This window comes from Amborella trichopoda, chromosome 10, assembly GCF_054954075.1.
Source record: "Amborella trichopoda isolate Santa Cruz 75 chromosome 10, AtrichopodaSantaCruz75HAP2 v2.0, whole genome shotgun sequence".
Lineage (NCBI taxonomy): Eukaryota > Viridiplantae > Streptophyta > Magnoliopsida > Amborellales > Amborellaceae > Amborella > Amborella trichopoda.
In genome coordinates, this window is record NC_142345.1 from 7,656,349 (window position 1) to 7,678,578 (window position 22,230).

Consider the following 22,230-nt stretch of genomic DNA (forward strand, 5'->3'; position numbering starts at 1 on the left):
ACAATATATCATTAACCCTTATCCTAAGTACATAAGAGATGGAATAGTTTCAACTGGGTTGTTTTCTCTACAATTGGTAAGCATTGGGGTTTCAGATCTCCGATATGTATCTGAGGCCTTTTTTTTTTTTTTTGGCAGAATGCCATCCCTACCCCTTTGGCTAGTGAGGTGGGATTTGACCATTTCTGCCCTTGTTCTTTTTAACATCAGATCTGATGCATGCAATGTGAAACAATACTGAAGGCCCATCGGTATCGGGTGTCAACTAGTTCATATTACATGCATCAGTATATACAAGTGGATGGGACTATGGGTGAATATATTATTATATGCATGCACTCACTTCATATGATGTTTATGATATACATGTATAGGACTATGGGTGAATATATTATATACATGCACTCACTTCATGTGCTGTTTATGATATTTGTTTATTTTTTATAGTTAATCAATCTAAATGTGTGCATGCATGTTGCCTTGTGCATTATTTTAAAAATCAAAATCAGTTCTAACTAGGAGCGAGCTAAACCGAGTCATCCACTCAGCAAAGCTTGATGAATTTTTCAAACTTCTCTATACGAGAGAAATAAAAAAAGTTGGAATAATCAATTTAAAATTGATCTAGCAGTTAATCTAAGCAGTTAATCTAAGGCATTATTATTCAAATTGAAATGGAAAACATAGTATGTTGTTTTGTCGACATCCAAGCACTAGCCTGTAGGAAGAATTTGTGAGTGAGAAATAGGGAGTATGTTAGTGACGTATGTCTGTCATGCAAACACAATAAAATGCAGAACATGCAAATATGTATTTGATGAAAAAAGACTATAACTATTTTATCTTTTATCTGTACCCAAGCTGCCGACCCCAATTTATTAGGATAAGGCTTGGATGATGATGATCTGTACCCAAGCTCTAGTCTGGAGGAAGAATTTGTGTGTTTGAAAAAGGGATGATGTTTGGTGACATATATCCCCCGTGCAAAAAAAATAAAATTCAAAATATGCAAATATTATGTAAATGATGAAAAAAGGTACTATATTATTTTATCTATACCGAAGCACTAGCTTGAAGAAAGAATTTGTGTGTACTAAAAAGGTTGGATGTTTGGTGACAAGTTTACCTTAAAAACACAATAAAATACAAAATGCGCTAATGTGTGTGTGTGTGTATGAGAGAAAGAGAGAGGGAAGGGGGGAGGAATTTCTAAGCCCATAACTATGTTGCTGATAGGGGAGGTAAGAGTATTCAAGCGAAGTGCAACCTACTGTTGGAACCTTGGAGCTTTAACTAATTAAATACCTCCAACCTTGTGGAATTATTATCATGACAGCCAGAAATTGTTTTATAGTTATTTCATCAAATTTTAGAAGAAATTGAAAAGCTCATTGTACCGAGTGTTGAATCTAAAACTTGTCGATTGATTGAGTTGAGTCGACTTCTGGAAGTCAACTTGGCTTCGATTGGGCAGAACAGTACTCACATGTACACATATCCTTATGTTTATATATGGTCATATTTTTAATTGGATGCTGTTTGAAAATTTTTTATACACTTCTTTAATGGCATATCTATGTGCCTAATAAGTCGGCTGAGTATATTTTTTGTTTTTTGACAATGTACCTTGATAAATAGCCAATTGGATTTAAAAGGCGTGGCTTGTTGTACTTTGAAGCATTTGTTAGATAACCTTTAGCAACTATTGATGTTCCAAAAATACAAACTGACCTCATTGTATTTTAATATGGAACATAAATGCTTTATTGATAATCTTTGAAAAGGTTGTTAACCTTTTCCCTTGTTGACTGCGACAATTTATAGCTGATGCAATCATACTCTGTTGAAGTAAATACTCTTCGTTATCTTTGCTATTACAATTATTGTCATATTTTAAGTATTGTGTTCTATCATTTATACTTCATAAGTTAATATCTTAAAATGCATCTGTGCGATAACTTTGTGAATTAATACGTGTGACACACATCTTGTTTCGTTGAGCTTGTATTTTATGGCCAACTTGTAATCGGCATCATTGCTTATTAGTATTCTTGGATATTACTTTTTTGAAATCATGCTAGTGTTCAAGTTTATTAAGGTCATCGAAACCTCTTTTTGGTGTTTTTAGCCATTGATCGTGTCTTCCATGTTCACAGCGATGGTCATGGAGTCCCTAAGTATTCCTAAAGGAGTCAAGCGTGTACTCTTCAGAACTTTGAATACTGACAGGTTCCATTTTGTTTCTTCATTCTTGTAGCTAAGATTGTAATATCATAAGCAAATATTACGTACTTCAGATGTTTTTTTACTAATGTATATGTAAAAGAATTTCTAGTATTATAAATCAGATCTTGATAGATTATTACAACTTTGACTATAGTAGTAACATCTTTTGTTATTAGTATTTAGTAAGTCTTATTTTAGTTATTTATTATTTATCTTTGCGTGAAAGTTCGTTCAATTTAGTTCAAAATGAGTATTTACTATAAAGGAAAATAATGATGCTTCAGGTCATTAGTGTCACTTAAGACCTCGTCGTACCAATATACATCTCTAACTCATGCCCCTGTGTCGACTAATGGTTGTCTACTTTGTAAGAGTTATTCACTTCTTACTTTTTTATGAAATATGAATGTTAAAAAGTTCTTTTATCCAAGTTCTAAGACCTAGTGTCATTTCATATTTGATATGGGCAGTTTTTCCCTTTCACATTTTTTAATAATATAAAAGTGGTGTGAGGGGTTATTTTGAATCTCATGTCACTCTGTTGTCTCTCTCTTACATCTTTCATATCTCTCTCTTCTCTTTCCTTTTTCTCTTCTCTCTTTTCTTTCTCTAGATACTTTAACATGGTAACAGAGTATATTTGAACTTTTCTTTCATCTTCCTCTTTCTTCCCTTTTCCTTCCATCTCTCTTTCCTTTCATCTTCCCCCTTCTCTTTCCTTTTATCTTCGCCTTTCCTTTCATCTTCCTCTTTCCTTTCATCTCCCCTTTTCTTCCCCTTCCCTCTCATCTTTCCCTTGATTCTTTAAAAGGGAAAAAAAAAAAAGGAAAAAAAGAAGCTCGAACCCTGTTATGTTTATCTCATCAAGGAGTACCCTAGGACCGTTCGATCTAAACCCTAGGGCTGTTTCCTAGGGTTTTCTGTGCAAAAATCCATGTGAATGTACTATTAGTGTGCGATGCTGCTATTTGTGTGTTTTCTCTTTCGTGATCAAGATCTACAGCGTGGTTGTGGCGTAGTTTCAATAATGGCAGCTTGGTGATGCTCAGATGTGTTCATTGTGGTGTTGCCCTAATCGTTGAGAACATGACCAAATCAGAATGACAAGTATCTCTCCCCTCTTTAAGTGGTTCATGTGTGAGTGACTGAAATTTGCCAATCTTGGTTGTCCTCTTTCTCTTTTATGCTTTTATACTTATACTCATGTGGAAGGGAGCATCTAAGAAGGGTGATGAACTTAACTGTCCCTTAACCGATCCCATGCCTAGGTAAAAGGGCTAGGTTGTGTCAGGTAGGCAGCCAATATAAAATTTTGCCAAAACTTATCATGAATCCTGAACCTATAGTATCTGCTTATGCTAGGGCGTTCCCTAGAAGCGACGCGCTGTAATACAACCCAAGTACAGTGAGAAATAAGCAAGGGGTAGCTAGGGCGTTCTCCAGAAGCAACGTGCTATACCGGACCCCAAGTACAGTGAGAAATGAGCAAGGGTTAGCAAGGGTGTTCCCCAGAAGCGATGCGCTGCAGTGCCTCCCTATTGTGGTAAAAAAATAGGCAAGGGTTCCCGCTATATTCTGGACGAGCGCATGTAAAAAAGCTAGTCCAAGAGAATGGGATTCGTCTAGCCACATGGAATGTAGGAACGCTTATAGGTAAAGAGTATGGAGTTAGTGGATACAATGAGACAATGGAGAGTAAACATAGGCTGTCTACAAGAAACTAAATGGAGAAAAAGCTAAAGAAATAGATTTGTATAAACTTTGGTGTACAGAAAAGGATAATAATAGAAATGACACAGGTAAAATATTAGACAAAGATTTAAAAGATAAAGTAGTTAATGTCAAAAGAATAGGTGATAGGCTCTTATTAATTAAACTTATATTAGGCGAAGAGATCATTAACATAATTAGTGCTTATGCACCACAAGTAGGATTAGATGATAGAATTAAGAGACAATTTTATGAGTACATAGATAAAATAGTCCAAGACATACCAATAGAGAGAGGACTTTTTTAGGAGGGGGCTTAAATGGTCATGTAGGGAAGGATAGTAAAGGATATGAAGGGGTACATGGGGATATGGGTTTGGGTAAAGAAATGAGACGGGCGAGACTATTCTAGATTTTGCTATGGCCTACGACATAGCAATAACAAACACTTACTTTAAAAAGCGAGATGAACATTTAATAACTTATAAAAGTGGAACACATAAAAGCGAGATAGACCTCTTCCTAGTTAAGAAGGTAGATCGTCTATCATATAAAGACTGCAAGGTTATCCTAGGAGAGAATCTGACTACCCAACATAGGATCATGGTTATGGACGTCTGCATAAAGACATGGAATAGAATGGGTGAAAGTGATGGGACTCCAAGAACTAGGTGGTGGAATTTTAAAATTGAGAAAATAGACTTATTTAGGGATAAATTAGTTGAAGAAGGAAAATGGAACTCTGAACATATTGTCAATGTAATGTGGAATGAGATGGCTGACTGTATCAAGAAAGTAGCAAAAGAAGTTTTAGGAGAATCTAAAGAGAAAAGAAACTTTGATAAGGAAACTTTGTGGTGGAGTGATAAGGCTCAGTAGGCCATTAGCGAAAAATGATCATGTTGTAAAACGTGATAGTGTAATAGAAACAATCAAATCTTAGAAGAATATAAAAATGTTGAGAAAAATGCTAAAGAAATAGTAAGTAAAGATAAACTTAAGGCATATGATAATCTATACAATAAATTGGGAACAAGAAACGGTGAAAAAGATGTCTTCAAATTGGTAAAAAGAAAAAAGAAAAAGTGTAAGGATCTAAATTCTATTAAATGCATTAAGAGTGAGGATCAAAGGGTTTTGGTGAACGAAAGGTGGAGAGTTTATTTTCACAAATTATTAAATGACGAACACAATGGGAATATAGTACTAGATGGAACATGTAGTGCAAATGAGGGTGGAGTTCATAGATACCTTCGTGGGATTAGGATGTCGGAAGTGAAAGAAGCTTTGAAAGGGATGAAGATAGGAAAGGCTTTAGGACCAGATGGTATACCAATAGAGGTTTGGAAGTACATGGTGGAGATTGGCATTGACTGGCTAACAAAGCTATTCAACAAGGTGTTGAGAACAAAAAAATGCCAGACGAATGGAGAAAACATATCGTGGTACTTATTTACAAGAACAAATGAGATATACAAAATTGTGCGAATTATTGAGGGATCAAGCTTATGAGCCATACTATGATAATCTTGGAGAGAGTGATTGAGCAATGACTAAGGCATGAAACGTATGTATCTGAAACCAATTTGGTTTTATGCCAAGAAGGTCAACAACCGAGGTTATTTTCCTACTTATGCAATTGATCGAGAAGTTTAGGGCGAAGGGAAAAGACCTCCACATGGTATTTATTGTTTTAGAGAAAGTTTATGATAGAGTACCTCGAGATTTGATTTGACGGATGTTGGAAAGAAAGGAGTCTCCAAAAACTACATCGACTTGGTGAGAGATGTGTACGATGGAGCGTTAACTAGTGTACGAACAACTAGTGGAGAGGCGAGTGAGGTTTTAGTGACAATAGGTCTATTTCAAGGGTCAGCATTTGCCTGTACCTCTTTATCTAAGTTATGGACGGCTTAACTAGGCAACTACAGGATGAGATACTATGGGGGCATGTTGTTTGCAGATGACATAGTTTTGATCGATGAGATCCAAAACGGTGTCAACACAAAGTTAGAACTTTGGAGGGATGCTCTAGAATCCAAAGGTTTTAAAATTAGCTGGACTAAGACTGAGTATATGGAATGCAAGTTTAGTAATAATTGGAGTAGAGACAAGGAAGTAGTTAAGATTGACGGCCAGGACGTACATAAAAGACCGCACTTTCAATATATTGGGTCGATAATCCAGGAAAATAGAGAGATTGAGGAAGATGTCGTACATAGAATTAGAACTGGGTGGGCGAAGTGGAGATGTGCTATTGGAATTTTATGTTATCGCCGCATACCACTAAAGCTGAAGGACAAGTTCTATAGGACAGCTGTGAGACCAGCTTTGTTCTATGGGGCTGAATGTTGGGTAGACAAAAAATAATATACCCATTGAATGAGTGTAGCTGGGATGGGGATGTTGAGATGGATTAGTGGAACGACAAGAAGGGATAGAATTCAAAATGAATCCATCCAGGAGAATTTAGATGTAACACCAATAGGCGATAAGATGAGATAGTAGACTTAGGTGGACGGGCCATGTGTGGTGCTGACCAAGTACAACACTTGTTAGGAAGTGCGAGTTAGTTCAAGTGGAAGGACTTAAACAAGCCAGTGGTAGGCCCAAAACGACGTGGTTGGAAGTAGTTCGGAAAGATCTGGGGACTTATGGCCTCACTAAGGATATAGCCTTTATTAGAGCAGAATGGCGGATCAAGATTCGTGTAGCCAACCCCAATTAATTGGGAAAAGGTTATGATGATGATGATGATGATGATGATGACTCATGTGTAAGGGAATTAAACATGGAATCCTTAGTCTTGAAACTGTGGGGTTACAAATGACTTTCGTAAAAATGAATGAGTCCCATGATGTTGCCTAGGCTCAATCTGTCAAAGTATCGCTTGGTGCAAGGGGGAAGCTGAAATACTTGAATGAGGACAATCCTAGTAAATCTAATAGTAGATACAAAGAGTTGATGAGGGAGGATTATATATCTGGACTTGGTTATGGAGTAGTGTGGAACCCCAAATAAGTGCCAATCTAATGTTTTTGATACAACTAAAGAAATTTGGGACACTTTGAAAGAAACATATTCATAAGATAAAATCTCTCTCAGATACATGAGCAAAACATACTCATAACATAAAATTATCCCTCGGATATATGAGCTGTTTGAGACAATGTTTCAAGTGTAACATGGTAATAAGTGTGTGAGTATTATAGTACCCTCAGGGGCATGTGAGAAGGGCTGAATATATTTCAATCTGTATCTGGTGATGAGGGATTACATAAGAGGCATTGTGAAGAGTTTAGGGTTTCCACCCCAGCAGTGCCGAGTTATGGTTTGGAGTAATTTTAAAATGAGCCATAACTCTGTAAAATGTTTCTAGGATGCATTAATATTGGATAAGAGAGAACTTTTCCAGGGTACTTCTTAGTTCAATATGGAGTTGCACCATACCCACCATTTTATTACTATGTATGCTCGTCCACGAGTGGTACTTTGCTTCTTTTCCGAAAATCTTTCTACAAATATGAATGGATTAATGTTATAACATAAAATTACGTGGGCTTACCTTCACCACGCACCATAATGTTATAATAAAAAATTAGGTGGGGCTCACCTTTTGCACGCACCATAATGTTATAATAAAAAATTAGGTGGGGCTCACCTTTTGCACGCACCATACATAATCTCACCTAGGAAAGCTGCATGTTCCAACTGTTTTTTCTTAGCCATACAGAAATATAAGTGGAATCACTTGCAGGCATGTTATATAACATCATGATGGAATTTCTTCCCAATTTTTTATGTAGTTTTTTTCCTGCTGAGTCATTTTATGCACGTTTTAGTTATAAATTCTGCAAAACAACTCTTTATTGTGCTGTCTCAGGAATCTCATGCTGAAACGAGAGTTTGATACAAGCTATGTTGGCTTTATGAAGGATGGTGCGCAGTGGCTGGTAGACAATACTGATATCAAACTTATTGGTGAGTTGCAAACTGGTATTTATGGGAGAATTAGGAAGTCCAAGTAGCTTGTAGCTAACTTCCCTTGTTGAAATTTCTGTATGCAATGCTCACGCAACCATGTTGTATTTCAGATCTTCATCATGGTCTTCTGCTTATTCTAATTCTGATATTTATTATATTTGATAACCCTATTCTCAATTATGACTTCCAAATATGATTATTTTGATGTAAAGCACTGTGACCTCATGATGATTGCTTCTGTCTACCAAATAAATAGTTGTAGTCATAGCTGGAGCATGCATTCAGAGAGTCTACTTTTGAGATTTCCATACTCTCGCTGTTTGTGATGCAGCATGAAAATGGTTCTTATATCCATGCAGGATGCTTTGTAAGGCATATGTAGGATCTTAAAAGCTTGTTGCCGCACATTTATCGTTTTCAGACACAATAGCTTCTTGTGCTTCTTCTATAAATAGTTCTTGTGAATGTTAATTTTGTGCAAATGTTAAAATTACTTTTCAGAAAGAGATGGTTAAGACAATGTTCATCTACTATGTTCATGGAAAAACCTCGGCAAGATGGGATTGGTTGGAGCAAGAATAGACATTTCGTGGAAATTACTTTGGCTCCTTTTATTTCGTGGTATGGACTGTGGAGTGGCATGTTGGTATTTCAGGTCCACAAAAACCAGAAAAGCCCCTTTTGGGCTCTGTACAAGTTAACTGTAGTTAAAACAAGATTTTATTTTGTTAAGTGAACACTTGAAAAGAAAAAAAAACTGTAGTCAAAAGAGATATGAGCTCTATACTGTGTGGTTAATAAGTGTAACTGTGATGAAAATGAATAAACGATGTGAAAGATCTAAACTTAGGGTTAAAACTGCATAATTGAAGTCAATACAGTCATTGTGAAGTCCAAATCCCAACAGAACTCAGCTTGTTGCGACCTGTATTCTATTGAGTTCAGAAAATGGCAACTAGAACTTAGTTGAGATAAAGGACCACTTTGCTTCAACTCCTGGTCTCATAGGCAAGGGATGCTCTCACCGTCTTCGAGGTATGTACATCTCCCCACACGGAAGAACAAAGATGCAATGAAGTTGTGGCATACCCGCAGGATGCAACCAAACACAATGATAAGTTATATGAGTTGCACGCTTAAGAAAACCTCTTGAAGAACACAGGCTTTCGCTCTAATTTGCCATTTGATAAATCTTACTTGGGAGATGCTTCAATTTGGTCCAAGCTTCATCAAAATCCATGTCTGCGACTGGGTGTATTTTGATACTTGGCGTAAAGTTAATGCATGCTCTCTGACATGCGCATGCATTCAACCTGCACGAGTAGTGCATGTGGGACACTAGCGCAAGCAGCATGGTTAGACCATGTGAGGCCGTGTGGGCGCAGAGGGCGGCATATGTGCTGGGTCGTGCACTAGCACTTGGTGCACATTGTGTGCAGGCCACATGCGAAAGGCCAGGCACAAGTGCAGGGCTGTGCATGCACATGGGGCGCATCACGCACAAAAAGTGTTGGTGCATTCCAATGCAACACAAACATTAAAGCACAAAAACTATGAGGATATAATAGAGGTTACATACCTTTTGATCCCCTTTTTTGTGGATCTCTTCTTTTTTTGCTTCCTATTACTCCTTTTAGGGTTGATAGTTTGATGACTGTAATCTAATGTGTGCTTCTTTGATTGCAAGAAACGTGATTATTTCACAGCGCAAAACCCTGAGCCTCGATGGAGATGGCCTAAGAGTTCCTCTGAATTAATTGGTGGAACTTGTTCTTTCTTAGAGACAAAAAGCAAGGAGAGGGAGGCGTGTGTGGGGTTTCTCTGGAGAGAGGGGGAGGGCACCAAGTGTTATGTGTTAGTGTGGCGTTGCATGACAATGCATGCGCATTTGTGAGGCATGAGGGCTTGCAGATGCATGATCTATTGTACAGCTGCAGCTGCGGCTATGGCTGCATGAAACAGGTCCGTGGCAGCCCGGGAGCCACGTGGATTCACCGTACAGCAGCTGGTGATAGTGTTTGGCATGCAGCTGCAAGAGGTTATGGAGCCAAACATCCTGAATCTCAGCTTCTCCTGAGTGGCCAACATTCAGTCTCTTCATCAAAATAGGATGCCATTGTCTCCATAAGGTTGGCACCCAGTTCTATAATATAGACCAGTGTTTAACAAATTGGCAAGTCACAACGGACTCGCCCGAGTCGTCACAAGAATCGGTCACTCTGTGCCGATTTATGTGTAAATCCGAGAACCGCCCGGTTTTAGAGCAGAACCGCCCACATGACGTCATAAACTGCCAGTTTTAAATAGTGAACCGCCCGTATGACGTCATAAACCGCCCGTATGACGTCACAGATCGACTCGATAGGATTTGGTTGACGTCGCAAAACTCCGCACGTGCGGAGAAATCTCAAATGCCTCGCGTGCGCCACACATGGTTCTCACCTCAACCAATGCTTCATGAGAGACACTGTTGGAAGTGCTTATATAATTGTTTTTTGTGCCACCTCTCTTCGATGTGGGACAAATACAATTCAATGCCCAACGTTGGACCTCAAATCAATATATTGTTTTATTATAGGGAAACTAACACAATGTGGCATCCGGGAGGTTTGGCTACCACGTTGCTATTTGAGCAAAAGGTCCCAGGTTTGAGTTTGAACCTCTATGTTGACGTTTTCCCTTTTGAATGCCATAAAAAAAAAGAAAAAAAACGAAAAATAAAAAAATAATATCATCAAAAAATAGTCTTTTGTCAACTAATGTCATATAAAAAAAGAAAAAAGCGAAAAAAATAAAAAGAACAAAAAAAAAATAATAATATAAAGGAAAAAAGTAATGTCATCAAAAAAATAAAGAGAAAGAAAATAATTTCATAAAAAAAAGGAAAAAAAGAGTTTTATTTTTATCTTTCAAAAAAAATAAAAGGAAAAAATAATATCATAAAAAAAATAAAAGAAAAAATAAAATAAAAGATAATGCAACAAGAATTTCTTGTCAAAAAACAATTTATTCTCTAAAAATAAAATAAAAGGATAAAATAATGTCATCAAAAAATAAAAAACAAAATAAAAGATAATACAATAATACAATAATTCGATATTTTAGTGGCCATTTTTCATCGATTTAATCCATTCTTTATTGTAGTCCATATATGATTGTATATTTTATCCATGATGATTCTATGATTTTTCTTTTATGTAATTGCAAATTTAATGGTTAACATAAGTTTAAACAGGGAAAGAACATCTCAATATTCGTAAATTGATGAAAAAAATGAAATAATAATGTATTACCTTCATTTCTTATTGGATTCCTAAAAAACAACATTTATAATGAATTTTAATAATTTTTTCGGATTTTTTTTAAGGCTTCCGATTGATTCGGCCGATTTTCGATTCTGATCGCCGATTCACCGATCGGATGGGTTTTTGAGGTGCCCGATCCGGGTCACCGATCCGTTTTTTAAACCATTGATATAGACTATGGGTCTCTCCTCAAGCCATGGATAAGTCCAGAATCATCCGTAGCTGTACAGAGTTGTTGAGCTTGTGTCTATAGCGGCTATGCAGATGTATGAGTGCGGCCCTGAAGTAGCACAGATGTGGCCACATGCCTGAAGCCGCACTAGTGTGGCTACAGTCGCACCAAAATGTTTGAGTGGGGTCACACCTTACCTGCTTGCAGCTGCCTGGTTACGGTGTACGATTACGGCCTTGCAGTCACAGAGTTCTGCCTCAGAATTTCCTAATTTAGGCTTGATTTTCATGAGGGCATAACTTTGTACCTGTGCTAAATTCTTTTGTATAATATAGCCTTGCTGTAGAATGCAAGGTCCCACTTGCTGATTGTATTTTCACGACCATGATATCTGCCCTAGAAGTTTTTGATTGCCTTTTCGATACCCTTTGAACATGGCGTGTTGCTGTATTGCCTAGGAAATATGATTTTAAGAGTCATTGTGGGGTATCATTATTAGATTGTGGAAATTTGCATGGAGGATGCAAACACTCACCTGTGACGAGGATTATGAAATTTAACTTCCAAATCTTTACTTGATGCTGATTAATAGCACTAGCCAGTATATCTGTGTGAAATACTTTCTTCGAGTTGTTTGGAAGTTTATCTATCTTGACCCTTGTAGCTCAAGCGAGTGCTACAAACCATGATATCCATATGTGAATCTGTAACCATGTGTGATCAAACCTTACTATGATCCTTTTTTCTTTCACCGATGTAGACTGTTATGACATCAAAGAAGTGATTGCTGATCTCATTAGAGCGGAGAAGTTGAATGATAACAACTACCATATGTGGCACCATAAACTGCACTACCTGCTTGATGGGCGGGGTTTACTGGAACATTTGACCATTAGCATTAACCTCCTTGAGGAATAGATACTGGCTGTGTTGTGATCACTAAACCCAGGGTACAGGTGAAGATACTGATGACACATAAGGAGGGTCAAGAATTTTGTTTGGTACCTCATCATTAGGAGTTAAAGGCAAAGCACCAATTTGTTAGTGAATAGTGTCATTGTCGTGTTTGGCAAGCCAGGCAAACCTAATGGTGGGAGAAACCCAAGGGCATTCCTAAGGGCATGAATTCCTCCTAGAAGGAGGAAATGAGAGCTGATTGTGCAAATGGAAAGTATGCCAAGTAATGGGGAGGCAAGTACAACACTCCTAAAATGAGTCATCCATAAACTGCTACACTTATGGGAAGACCAGCCACTTTACTTGTGGGTTCTGAGCCGAAGCAGATATGGATCTTTTTTTCCATAATCTTTGTTAGTGTGTGCTCTGAGGCGGTAGTTATACCATAGTTACCGGGAACGAGAACGCGAGGAGTTCCGGGAACAGGAGCGTGGAGTGAGTCTATCTCAAAGTTCCTTAGATGGTGGAGCGAGCTCCATACATGGTCTGGGGAAGGGAACGAGTTCTATGACTTCTAGGTAGCGCATTTCTATATGGACGGGAGCGGGTTCCCTACCATAAGGGATCACATTGTGCCGTTCTTTGCACATGAACATTATACATGCGACAACCAATGGCCATCCACCCACTGTCACCCTTTCATATCGTACCCAAGCTGATAAACGTCCACATAACGATGGTACACATACACAACATGATCAATTCAGTATTACAATACAATTATAGTTTGCAATGTGCAACCCATTCCGACTGTACTCGGAGATTTGTACATAATAGTACCTTATTTCGATAGAAATGCACTTAAGATTGTGCAACACATCAACAAATTGTGTAACACATCCCTTTTGCCGTAATGAAGTGTATTGATCGTGACCTCACTTCACAATCAAATTGCAACATGGCTAACTTTTAAACCTTCTTCCAATCTTGTCCCTACTCTAGTTGCCTTTCTTTAAAATTGGACACAAATGTCATTGCAAAATGCGTGCGTCGTAGAAAATTTGAGGAAAACCTAATAGTATATACGAATAGAATAAACTTTATAGGTGCATCTCACTCCCATGGTATAGGATACTCGGTTCTTGGTATAATGGAATCGTTGTTCCAAATGATATTGGGGCTATGATCTTGGGCATGGGGATATGGATCTCGCTTTCTAGGGACCTTGTTCCCAAATAATAGGAATCGAGTTCCCATAACTCTCGATACGAGATCCGAATAATTAAGGAAGCGCCTGGATTCGAGATCCAGTCACTTGGAGCACAAGATCGAGATTCCGGGGCGGAAGCGGAACCCTACTTGGGGGCTTCTGGTAACTACCATACTTACTCATTTTCTTTCTAATAGATGGATCGGGGATTTTTGAGCAACCAATAAATGCTGAGGGATCCAACGAGGTCGTGAAGCTTCATTGAGTTCCAATGGGAGGCATGAAAATCTTTATGGGAGACAATGCCGCCAAGGTTGTGGCTGGCTTTGAGAACCTATTGTTTACAATTTTGATTTGCTCGGACCATACTTCTCTATAATGTACTGTATGCTCCTGGGATGAGGACGAGCCTACACTCAGTGCCCATACCATTTTTTGAAGGACATTCTAGTACACAATAGTGTTTAAATAAAACTAGGGAATGCTTTATTTTCTTATGGTTTTTCTAGTGAATGGATTATTACTTTGCATAGGGATGATTCCTTTTATTTTACTTCCTCCCCTTCGCCTTTTCTTGATAATCTATGCATAGGGATGATTTCTTTTATTTTACTTCCTCCCCTTCGCCTTGTCCTGATAATCCATCCTCATATTTGGTGTTTTCTCTTCTGTGCAAGATGATGTTTCCATTTCTATGTCATTGCATGCTTGAATCGGTCACATTTGTAAGGATAAGATGGCATAGAAAGGGCTTTTGGGATGGTTAACCAAAGTAAACCTACCCATGTGTGAACATTTGCTTAATGGGTAAGTCCACTAGAAATCTATCCCTAAGGCTCAAAAATCAAAGGAACCATTATAAATCATCCACTTAGATGTTGGTGGTCCCTTTAATGTGATGGATCGTCACAAATCCTAGAATTTCATCAATTTCATTGATAATTACCCATAGTATGGCTGTTTACTTAATCTCACATAAATTTGAGGCAATGACTACTTCAACGAATTTGTGTCGGAGGTTGAGAACCTATTGATGAAGAGAATTAAGGTTCTTGGAATTGTCATGGGGTGCGAGTACAACACTAAATTGTTTGGGAAGTTCTATGAGGATCATGATGTTCATCAGTAGGAAATGATGTTATATACTCCACAGCAAAATAATGTTGCACAGAGAAGTAATCATGGGCTAATGGAAATGGCGAGTTCCATGATGGCATAAGAAAATATCACCTGTGAGCATTTGAGGAGGTGCTCTTCTTGATTACTATGTACATTTTGAACAATGTGCTTTCAAAATCCTTGCCTAAAACCCACCTTATGAGATATGGGCCTTTAGAAAACCTAACTCATTTCATTTGCGTCCTCAGGGATCAGCTGGTTTGTCCATGTTTTATCTCAGCTGATGATTAAGCTAGATAAGAGGTCCATAGACTGTACTTTTGTTGGATGTCTTAAGAACTCTTTGGGGGTGCGTTCTATACAATGAGTTTGAAGAAGATGGCTTGAGAGAGGTTGATAACCATGATGTGGACTCCATTGAGTCAAAATACCTTAGTAGGAAAGGGTTTACAAAGACTCTATATCTTTATGAGATGGTTGAATTTAAAATAGAGAATAGTGAGGATATTCCTCTACTAGAGGATGATAGTGGGAGTATTTCCATGGTTGTCAAATACTTTATGAGTGAGGCCCCATCGTTGTTGAATCCCATAGAATTGCACGTGGCAGATTTCCTGAGAGAGATTTTTTTATTGGAGGAGGTCTGACATACATTTCCATTGATGGGGATGAATTATGTTCATATGTGGAAGCTTCGAAATCCCCATTGCAGATAATTGGATTACTGAAATTGACCAAGGCATCAATTTCATGGAGATGAACCAAGTTTGGAACTCGTAGATCTTCCTCCAAAAAGAAAGGCCATTGGGAACAAATGGGTAATGATAATTGAGAGAAAGGCTATTGGAATGATAGACAAGTATGAAGCCCAATTTGCGCCAAAAGGTTTCATCCAAAAAGACAATGTAAAAAATGTGAGTCATGTCTTACCATTGTAGCATATTTAGAGTTAGAACTTTGTCAAATGAACAATAAGACAACATTCCTTAACGCAAACTTGGAAGGAAGAGTTATACATTGAGTAGTCGAAGGGCTATGAGATCCATGGGTAAGAATAGAAAGTCTGTAAATTTGCCAAGTTTGTTTATGGACTAAAGTACAAATTTAATAAAGATGTGAACTCTTGTGTATTTTCAACTAGACTAATATGTGTATGTCAATGTCAAAAGGAAAGTTTCATAATCTTGTCATTATATGTTGATATTAATGGCAGGTAAAGGCAAGAAGAAGATCAATGCCACTAAGGAATGTTGTCCACTGCCTTTGACATGAAGGACATGGGGACGGCCCATTATGTGCTCGGATTAAGATCCAGCACAATCATTCTAAGATATTCCTTAGTTTGTCTCAAGGGACTTAGCTGAGAAAAGCTTAAAACGACTCTGGATGTGTAATTGTAAGCCCATAGGTACCCTTGCCGAGAAGTGTCATGTGCCGAGTTAAAAATCTTTGTAAAAAACGTAGGTCGAGAAAGAAAGAATGCCCCATATGTTCTATATGAATGTAACAGGCAGTCTCGTGTACGCCATGTGGTGTATGAGACTGGATGTTTCTTATGTCATGGGATGTCATCCATTACCAGAGCGATCTAGGTCCAGAATATTGGCAAGTTGTGATATCTTCTATGAATCGGACAGTACTTACTGTTTTTAATGGCATATGAACTATGATTGGTTGGGCAGGTTCCTTGGATGAGTGATGGTTCAAGTCAATATATGTCGTCATATTGAGAGGGAGCAATTTTCTACTGCAATAAGAACCAGAAATGCATAGGCCTGTCTACCGTGGAATCTGAGTACATAGGTAATTATCCAACATCACAATAGGTTCTTGCAAAGTTGAGGGAATTTATCGAGTGCTGGAGATCCCATAAGTATTTTTCGTCACAAAACACCGGCACTGTCTTTCGTGAAAGATCCCAAGCATCAAAATAACTAAGAACACATAATTAACTATCAGTATGTTCAAGATGTCATTGAAAAGAAAGAGGTTGTCATGACAAGTATTCCCACAGTTAGGATGGTAGCAGACCGTTTGATTATGCATATAGCTCGAGAGATGTATATGGGTTCATGCCAAGGGAATCAATCTTTAGAGTCCTTTATTTTTCTTCTGTACCATGATTATTGTTTGAGTCTTTTGATAGAAGGATGTTAATTGGATTTATTTTTGCCATTTATGTGAGTGATTTATGGTGTTGTGTTTTGTTCAATGCACTTACTCATGGTTTTGTGAACATGCTCACTTGTGCCCTAGGTCATATGTTCATTGTGAGTTAAGTTGTAGGATGCCCACTTGTGCCCTAGGTCATATGTTCATTGTGAGTTAAGTTGTAGGATGCCCACTTGTGCCCTAGGTCATATGTTCATTGTGAGTTAAGTTAAACACCTTTTGTCGGGAACATTGGAGGATGACATGGGGTGGAGTATTGGACTTCTAAGAGATCAAGATGAGATTCCGTTATTGGAAATCAATAATGATCCAGATGGTGCCCCACCGGATCACGTAGCATGTATGATAGCCAAGTATGAGCATTGGGGCTGTTCAACTTTGGTGCATGGGTGCAGCCCTTGAGGCGCATTTGTTGAGACAGGATGCATGACTACTATTGAAGTCTTGCATGTGTAAATCTAACGTAGATCTTTGTATTTTAATCATTTACATTGTGGTGTGACACTCATACCACAAGTGCTTTTTGAGATCGCCATATTTATTTAAAGAGAGGTGTTTAGGATGATCCTTGTTACTTATTAAACTGTGAATGACTTGCTCATCACCAAGTCTCCCTAAGTGCCCTCATTGTTCCTAATACCATATTAGGAAATGGAAGGTTGATGTCACTACTTCGTTGAGTTTTACGACCATTTAGAGGCCATTAGCTTTTGGATTTTTTATGTACTCTGATTATTTGTGAATATTCATGTTTTGAGAATATTCATAGATTTAGTAGGAATATTGGGCTCTTTGTGATTTAAAGTGGTATGTGACATGCCATGGTGAGTAGGCTCTTTGGAGCGGGCTTGGTTAGCTGATTTACATAACTTAGAGCTGCGTGGCATAGTGTGTCTTTGAGCACTCTGAGACTCTAGCTTTGACTTCATGGTTTAAGGTTGCTGCCTTACAGAGCCAGATCGGCATCACATGACCGGTTGGGATTTTGATTAAGAAGATGCATTTGCTAGAGTGGATTTACGGATACACTGCTGAGGCTAGATGTATCCAGTGGTAGCTAGGGTTTATCACCTACTGGATGTATAGGCAACCGTTTGAAGAATTTGGTGCTTGTGAGGATAAGGGCCTTAACCTCAACATATTATTCATCACGCATGCACTCATGACTTCTACAATGACCTCGCATTGGGAATCCCAGGTTTGGGATAGCTTATGTGCTGGAGAGAGAGAGACTTCTTGCTACATGTAGTGGTACCTAAGATAGGTAGACTGGAGTTATCTCCAGAATTTATTGGCTGGATAGGACTTGACCTTGAAGAGCAAACCTGCAATCCTAGGTAAGCTTGTAGCCTATCTACTTCTTAGTGGGCTTTGATGAACCAATCATGAGTCTCTTCTATGATAGACCTTGTGGGTCATGGATTAGTTGGCTTTAGTTAGATGGTAGGTAGTGAGTGAGTGTTATCTAGGAGTGCCTGGTGGAAAAGGATTTTCTTTTCTCCCAAAAGCATGCTTAGCTTTTCTCAAATGAAATCTTTCATACTTTATTTTTGGTTTTTGGAAGAAATAAAGATATTTTTAGAAAAACTTCAATATGCCATACTGTTTTTATTAAATTTGAAAATGACTTTTTCCTGAAAATACTGTTTCTGTTTTATGAAGAAAAGACTTTTTTAGAGATTTAAATATTCATTTTGTTCTTGAAATTTACCAAAATAGACGTTGTAATCAACACGTGCGCCGCGTGGGAGGACACATGTGGGGCCACGCATGGGCCGCATGGGCCACATGGGTCATGTGGGGCTCACTCCAATGAGGTGCCACGTGGAGGTCTCAGATGGGGCCCCTGCGTGGCATGCGTTTCTAGATTTTGGATTCCAAGATTGTTTTAACTACTTGTGTGGTCTACATTAATGTGGATTCTAAACCTTCATGGATTCTAAAGGTTCTAGGTGGTTATGACATTTACTCTAAAATGTTTACTACTAGTTGGTTAGGATAATGTTTGTTTGGATAAGATCTTGTAGAACACAGGGGTTTCTTTGTAGGTGCAATCCCAAAATTGGAATGTTGTTTCAATCCTTCTAGGGATGAATGTGTGATTCCAACCTTTGGATCATGAGTCTTATCAAGGGTTGATGGTTGAGATTTGATCTCTCTCACCCCTTGGGTTTCCCACTTCTAGTAAAAGGCAAAGAACTTAATTCCAAAATACTCTTAATCTATGCTTGTATAAGGCATCCCCACTTCCCATAATTCTCATGTTTTCTCTGAATCCTAAAAAGAGAGAAATGTGCATGGAGAGACTAGAGAGACTCTATAGAAAGTTTTAGTGAGAGAACAATTTGGAGGAAGAGAGAGGATGGTGTGAAACTAGGCTTTTTCCATGAGTGTTTTGGTCTTCCATGAGTGGTGTGAGGAAGGTTTGATTTCTTTCTTTCTCCAAAGTTTAGCTCTATAGCTCCTTCAAAACATCTTGTGGAGGAGGTCTTTACCTTCTATCTAGATGTACCATTCGGTTTAGGAAAGAATAAGGTGTGTCAGAAGTCCTCAGGGGGACCCTAGGCAACAAAAACCTATGCTGTTTTTGTCTGCAGAAATTAGCTGCATTCAAGCCGCTAGTGTTTCACGTGACAACAACTTTCCCTGGTGCAAGGTATGGAGTTTTTCTTTGTTTTGAGTCTACTTTCTCCCCATAAAATCTCAGAGCAATCCTGTGTATTTTTCTGTGAGATATAAATGTCTTCTTGGAACGTGCCATGCTTGCGTTCTGCTGCGTTCTGCTGAATTCCATCATGTATAACATTGATTGTGTGCCTACTTTCATGGCTAGTTCTTGAACTTTGCAGCAAAGCTGTCCAAAGGAGTTGTTTTCTTTTCATTTTCTCTCTTGTCTTTGTATATTGGAGGAGAAAATGTGTTGCACATATAAGGTTTTGTGTGTTATAGGGGAATCAATAAAGGATGATGAAATGTTTTTGGAATAGAAACGCTAGCAATCACCAACCGCCCAAGCAACAGCTTTAGAGTGACTCCCCATTTTTTTGTTATTGACTCAACCCTGTTGGGAGCAGTGCTGGGAAAGGGTCAAGTTAAAGCAGAATAACAATAGGGTTGGGAGAAGCCCATTGGCATCAGAATAGGGTTGGTACCCAAAGAGATTGGTGCACACCATGATAGTCATCAACTAATTAGCGATATATAGTTTATTACCCAGGATTTGCTTTCGCAAATTTCTTTAGCTTGCATGAGAATAATGTTGTATTGGATGAGTTAAATGGGTGTGCAAAAAGGAGTTTAGTTGTCTCCTGAGCGTAGAGAACTCATGAGGGATCGGTTGAGAAATTTAATTTGATGTGGCCGACAGTGTCTAGTTCAGAAAGGAGCAATTTTAGATAAGAGAGAAGAGATGTTCCATGTTAGTTTGATGGAAACTCATTGTGGTCCCCTTTGCAGACTTCTTGAGATCTCACGACACATTTCCCTAGAATTGTATGAGCTTTTTTGCTTTGTGATGTATTACTGTTTGATGACGAGAACATCTTTATGTGTACCCAGTATGGGATGAGTGGAAGATGTTGGTTTAGGAGTCTATCCGTTGAGCATGGGGGATTTCATAGAAGTAAGAACCTCGTTAATGCTGGAGAGAGAGGATTGTTAAATATGTTTATTTTTGGATAAAGCTGGAGAGAATCTTGAAAGAGTAGAGAGAGGAGAGATTCCTTTTTCAGAAGAGAGGATCACTTACCACCCAAAAGTAACTGTTCTGCACCTTATCTCTCCTTGTGGTCTCTCTAAGAAAAAATGAGTTTTACCTTGCGATTCAATGAGAAATCTCGGGCCATCCTTATTGAAACTCGGGCATTTACCTGGTGAAATAGTCCTAGTTCTTCTAAGTAAACTTGAGGTTGCGGAATTTGAGCTCTTGAACTTAGAAAATATGAGATCCACAAGAGCAAAAGATGTTTGGGCTTCAAAAGGTATGTAACCTCTTTCAAATCCTTGTGTTTTTGTGCATCTTTTTTGTGTTCTATTGGGACTCACCCACAGTTTCCAACACCTACACTTGGTGGTAAAATTCTTTACCATAGGGTTATCTGGGATTGTCACCATTTGTAGTTCTTTTTGTTCAAGAAGAGGAGGTTGGTTGGGAGATGGTAACTCCCTTTCCCATATGCAGGGGAGGAGAAAAGGGGACCTAGTCCTCACATCCCTCTTTATGTTCTTGGTTTTAATGTAAGGATGGTTGCAGCCCTAGACCAATCTGCTAATGCCGTGTTTGCTAATTGTCTTTTTGCTGCTTAGGAGGGGAGATCACCAGCCTCATCATCGCCTCCCATTGTGTGGTAATGGTGGGTGGGTGGGTTGGGTGGAGGGGGGCAAGGCCCATCCCAATAAAGCATTGAGATGGGGCAAAACTGAAGAGGGGGCCCTGCATCCTGAATTTGATAATTCATTTTCAATTGTACTGAGGCTATTTCTCCATTGGGCAACTCTATCTAGGATCACCAAACTACCCCAAATGGATACAAAATCAGTGACCACAGATCCCTCACAAATGAGCAATCGATAGGAGGTAGTCCATGGACTCAGCTTCCTCCCCTAGCTAGTTACATTGACACTTGTGTTAAATATGTTTTGATGCATTTGACGAGGACACGTCTAACACTCATCTTGACATGTTAGACATGCCATCATATATGGGTAGTGTGCCTGACGTTGTGGCATTTCTTAAATGAATTCGTGTTAGACATGCATTTCTTGGCTGGCCTACCATTAATATACGTGGTACCATCATGACTCTTGGCATAACTAGAGACGTGTCTATCACTTAGACAAGTGTGTGTATAACTCCTGACTTGTATCTTTCATTTGGACATGTTTCGTACATATGGATTCATGTGTATGAGATATTGTATATATAACCATGATTTGAAATAAATGCTTTATATTTAGTTATCTTTTAATTAATTTTAAAGAAATTTATGCTAATGTCCCCCTAAATTACCGTTATTTAAGAAATCCTCTCAAAAGTTAGGTTTCATGTTCATAATTATTTTTTTTCAATTTTTTTTATTTTTGTTAAATCATCCCTACTTTGGACCTTGAAGGTTCGAAGTTTAATCTTGTTCTGCTTATAAACATAATTTAGACCTTAAGGTCCAAAGTTGTTTTGAACATCAACTTCGGCCCTTCATGGTCCAATGTTGGTTTTGTTCACAAAAACATCAATTTCAAACCTTCAAGGTCTGAAGTTGGTTTGAGACCTTAAGTCAGTCTTTTACTTGACATGAACATCTTAAATGAATGCATGTGTATTTTCCTTAGGGTTTCTTGTTAAAACTACTAAGGTAGCCTTTATCATGTACCCTATTGTGAGCTAGTGCATTTGATGTGGAGTTGTTTGGTAGGTTTTTTAAGGAACAACCATTAACG

The 22,230-nt window shown here is 38.4% G+C and overlaps 1 protein-coding gene across 1 annotated transcript in view; it reads left to right on the plus strand.

Annotated features, from left to right (window-relative positions):
• LOC18446242 (cyclase-like protein 3) overlaps positions 1-22,230 on the plus strand; it is a 35,681-nt gene that overhangs the window by 10,010 nt on the left and 3,441 nt on the right. The window contains exons 3-4 of the mRNA XM_006856363.4: positions 2,157-2,229; positions 7,819-7,916. Coding sequence (XP_006856425.1) covers positions 2,157-2,229; positions 7,819-7,916 — 171 coding nt within the window. The remainder of the gene's footprint in view (positions 1-2,156; positions 2,230-7,818; positions 7,917-22,230) is intronic.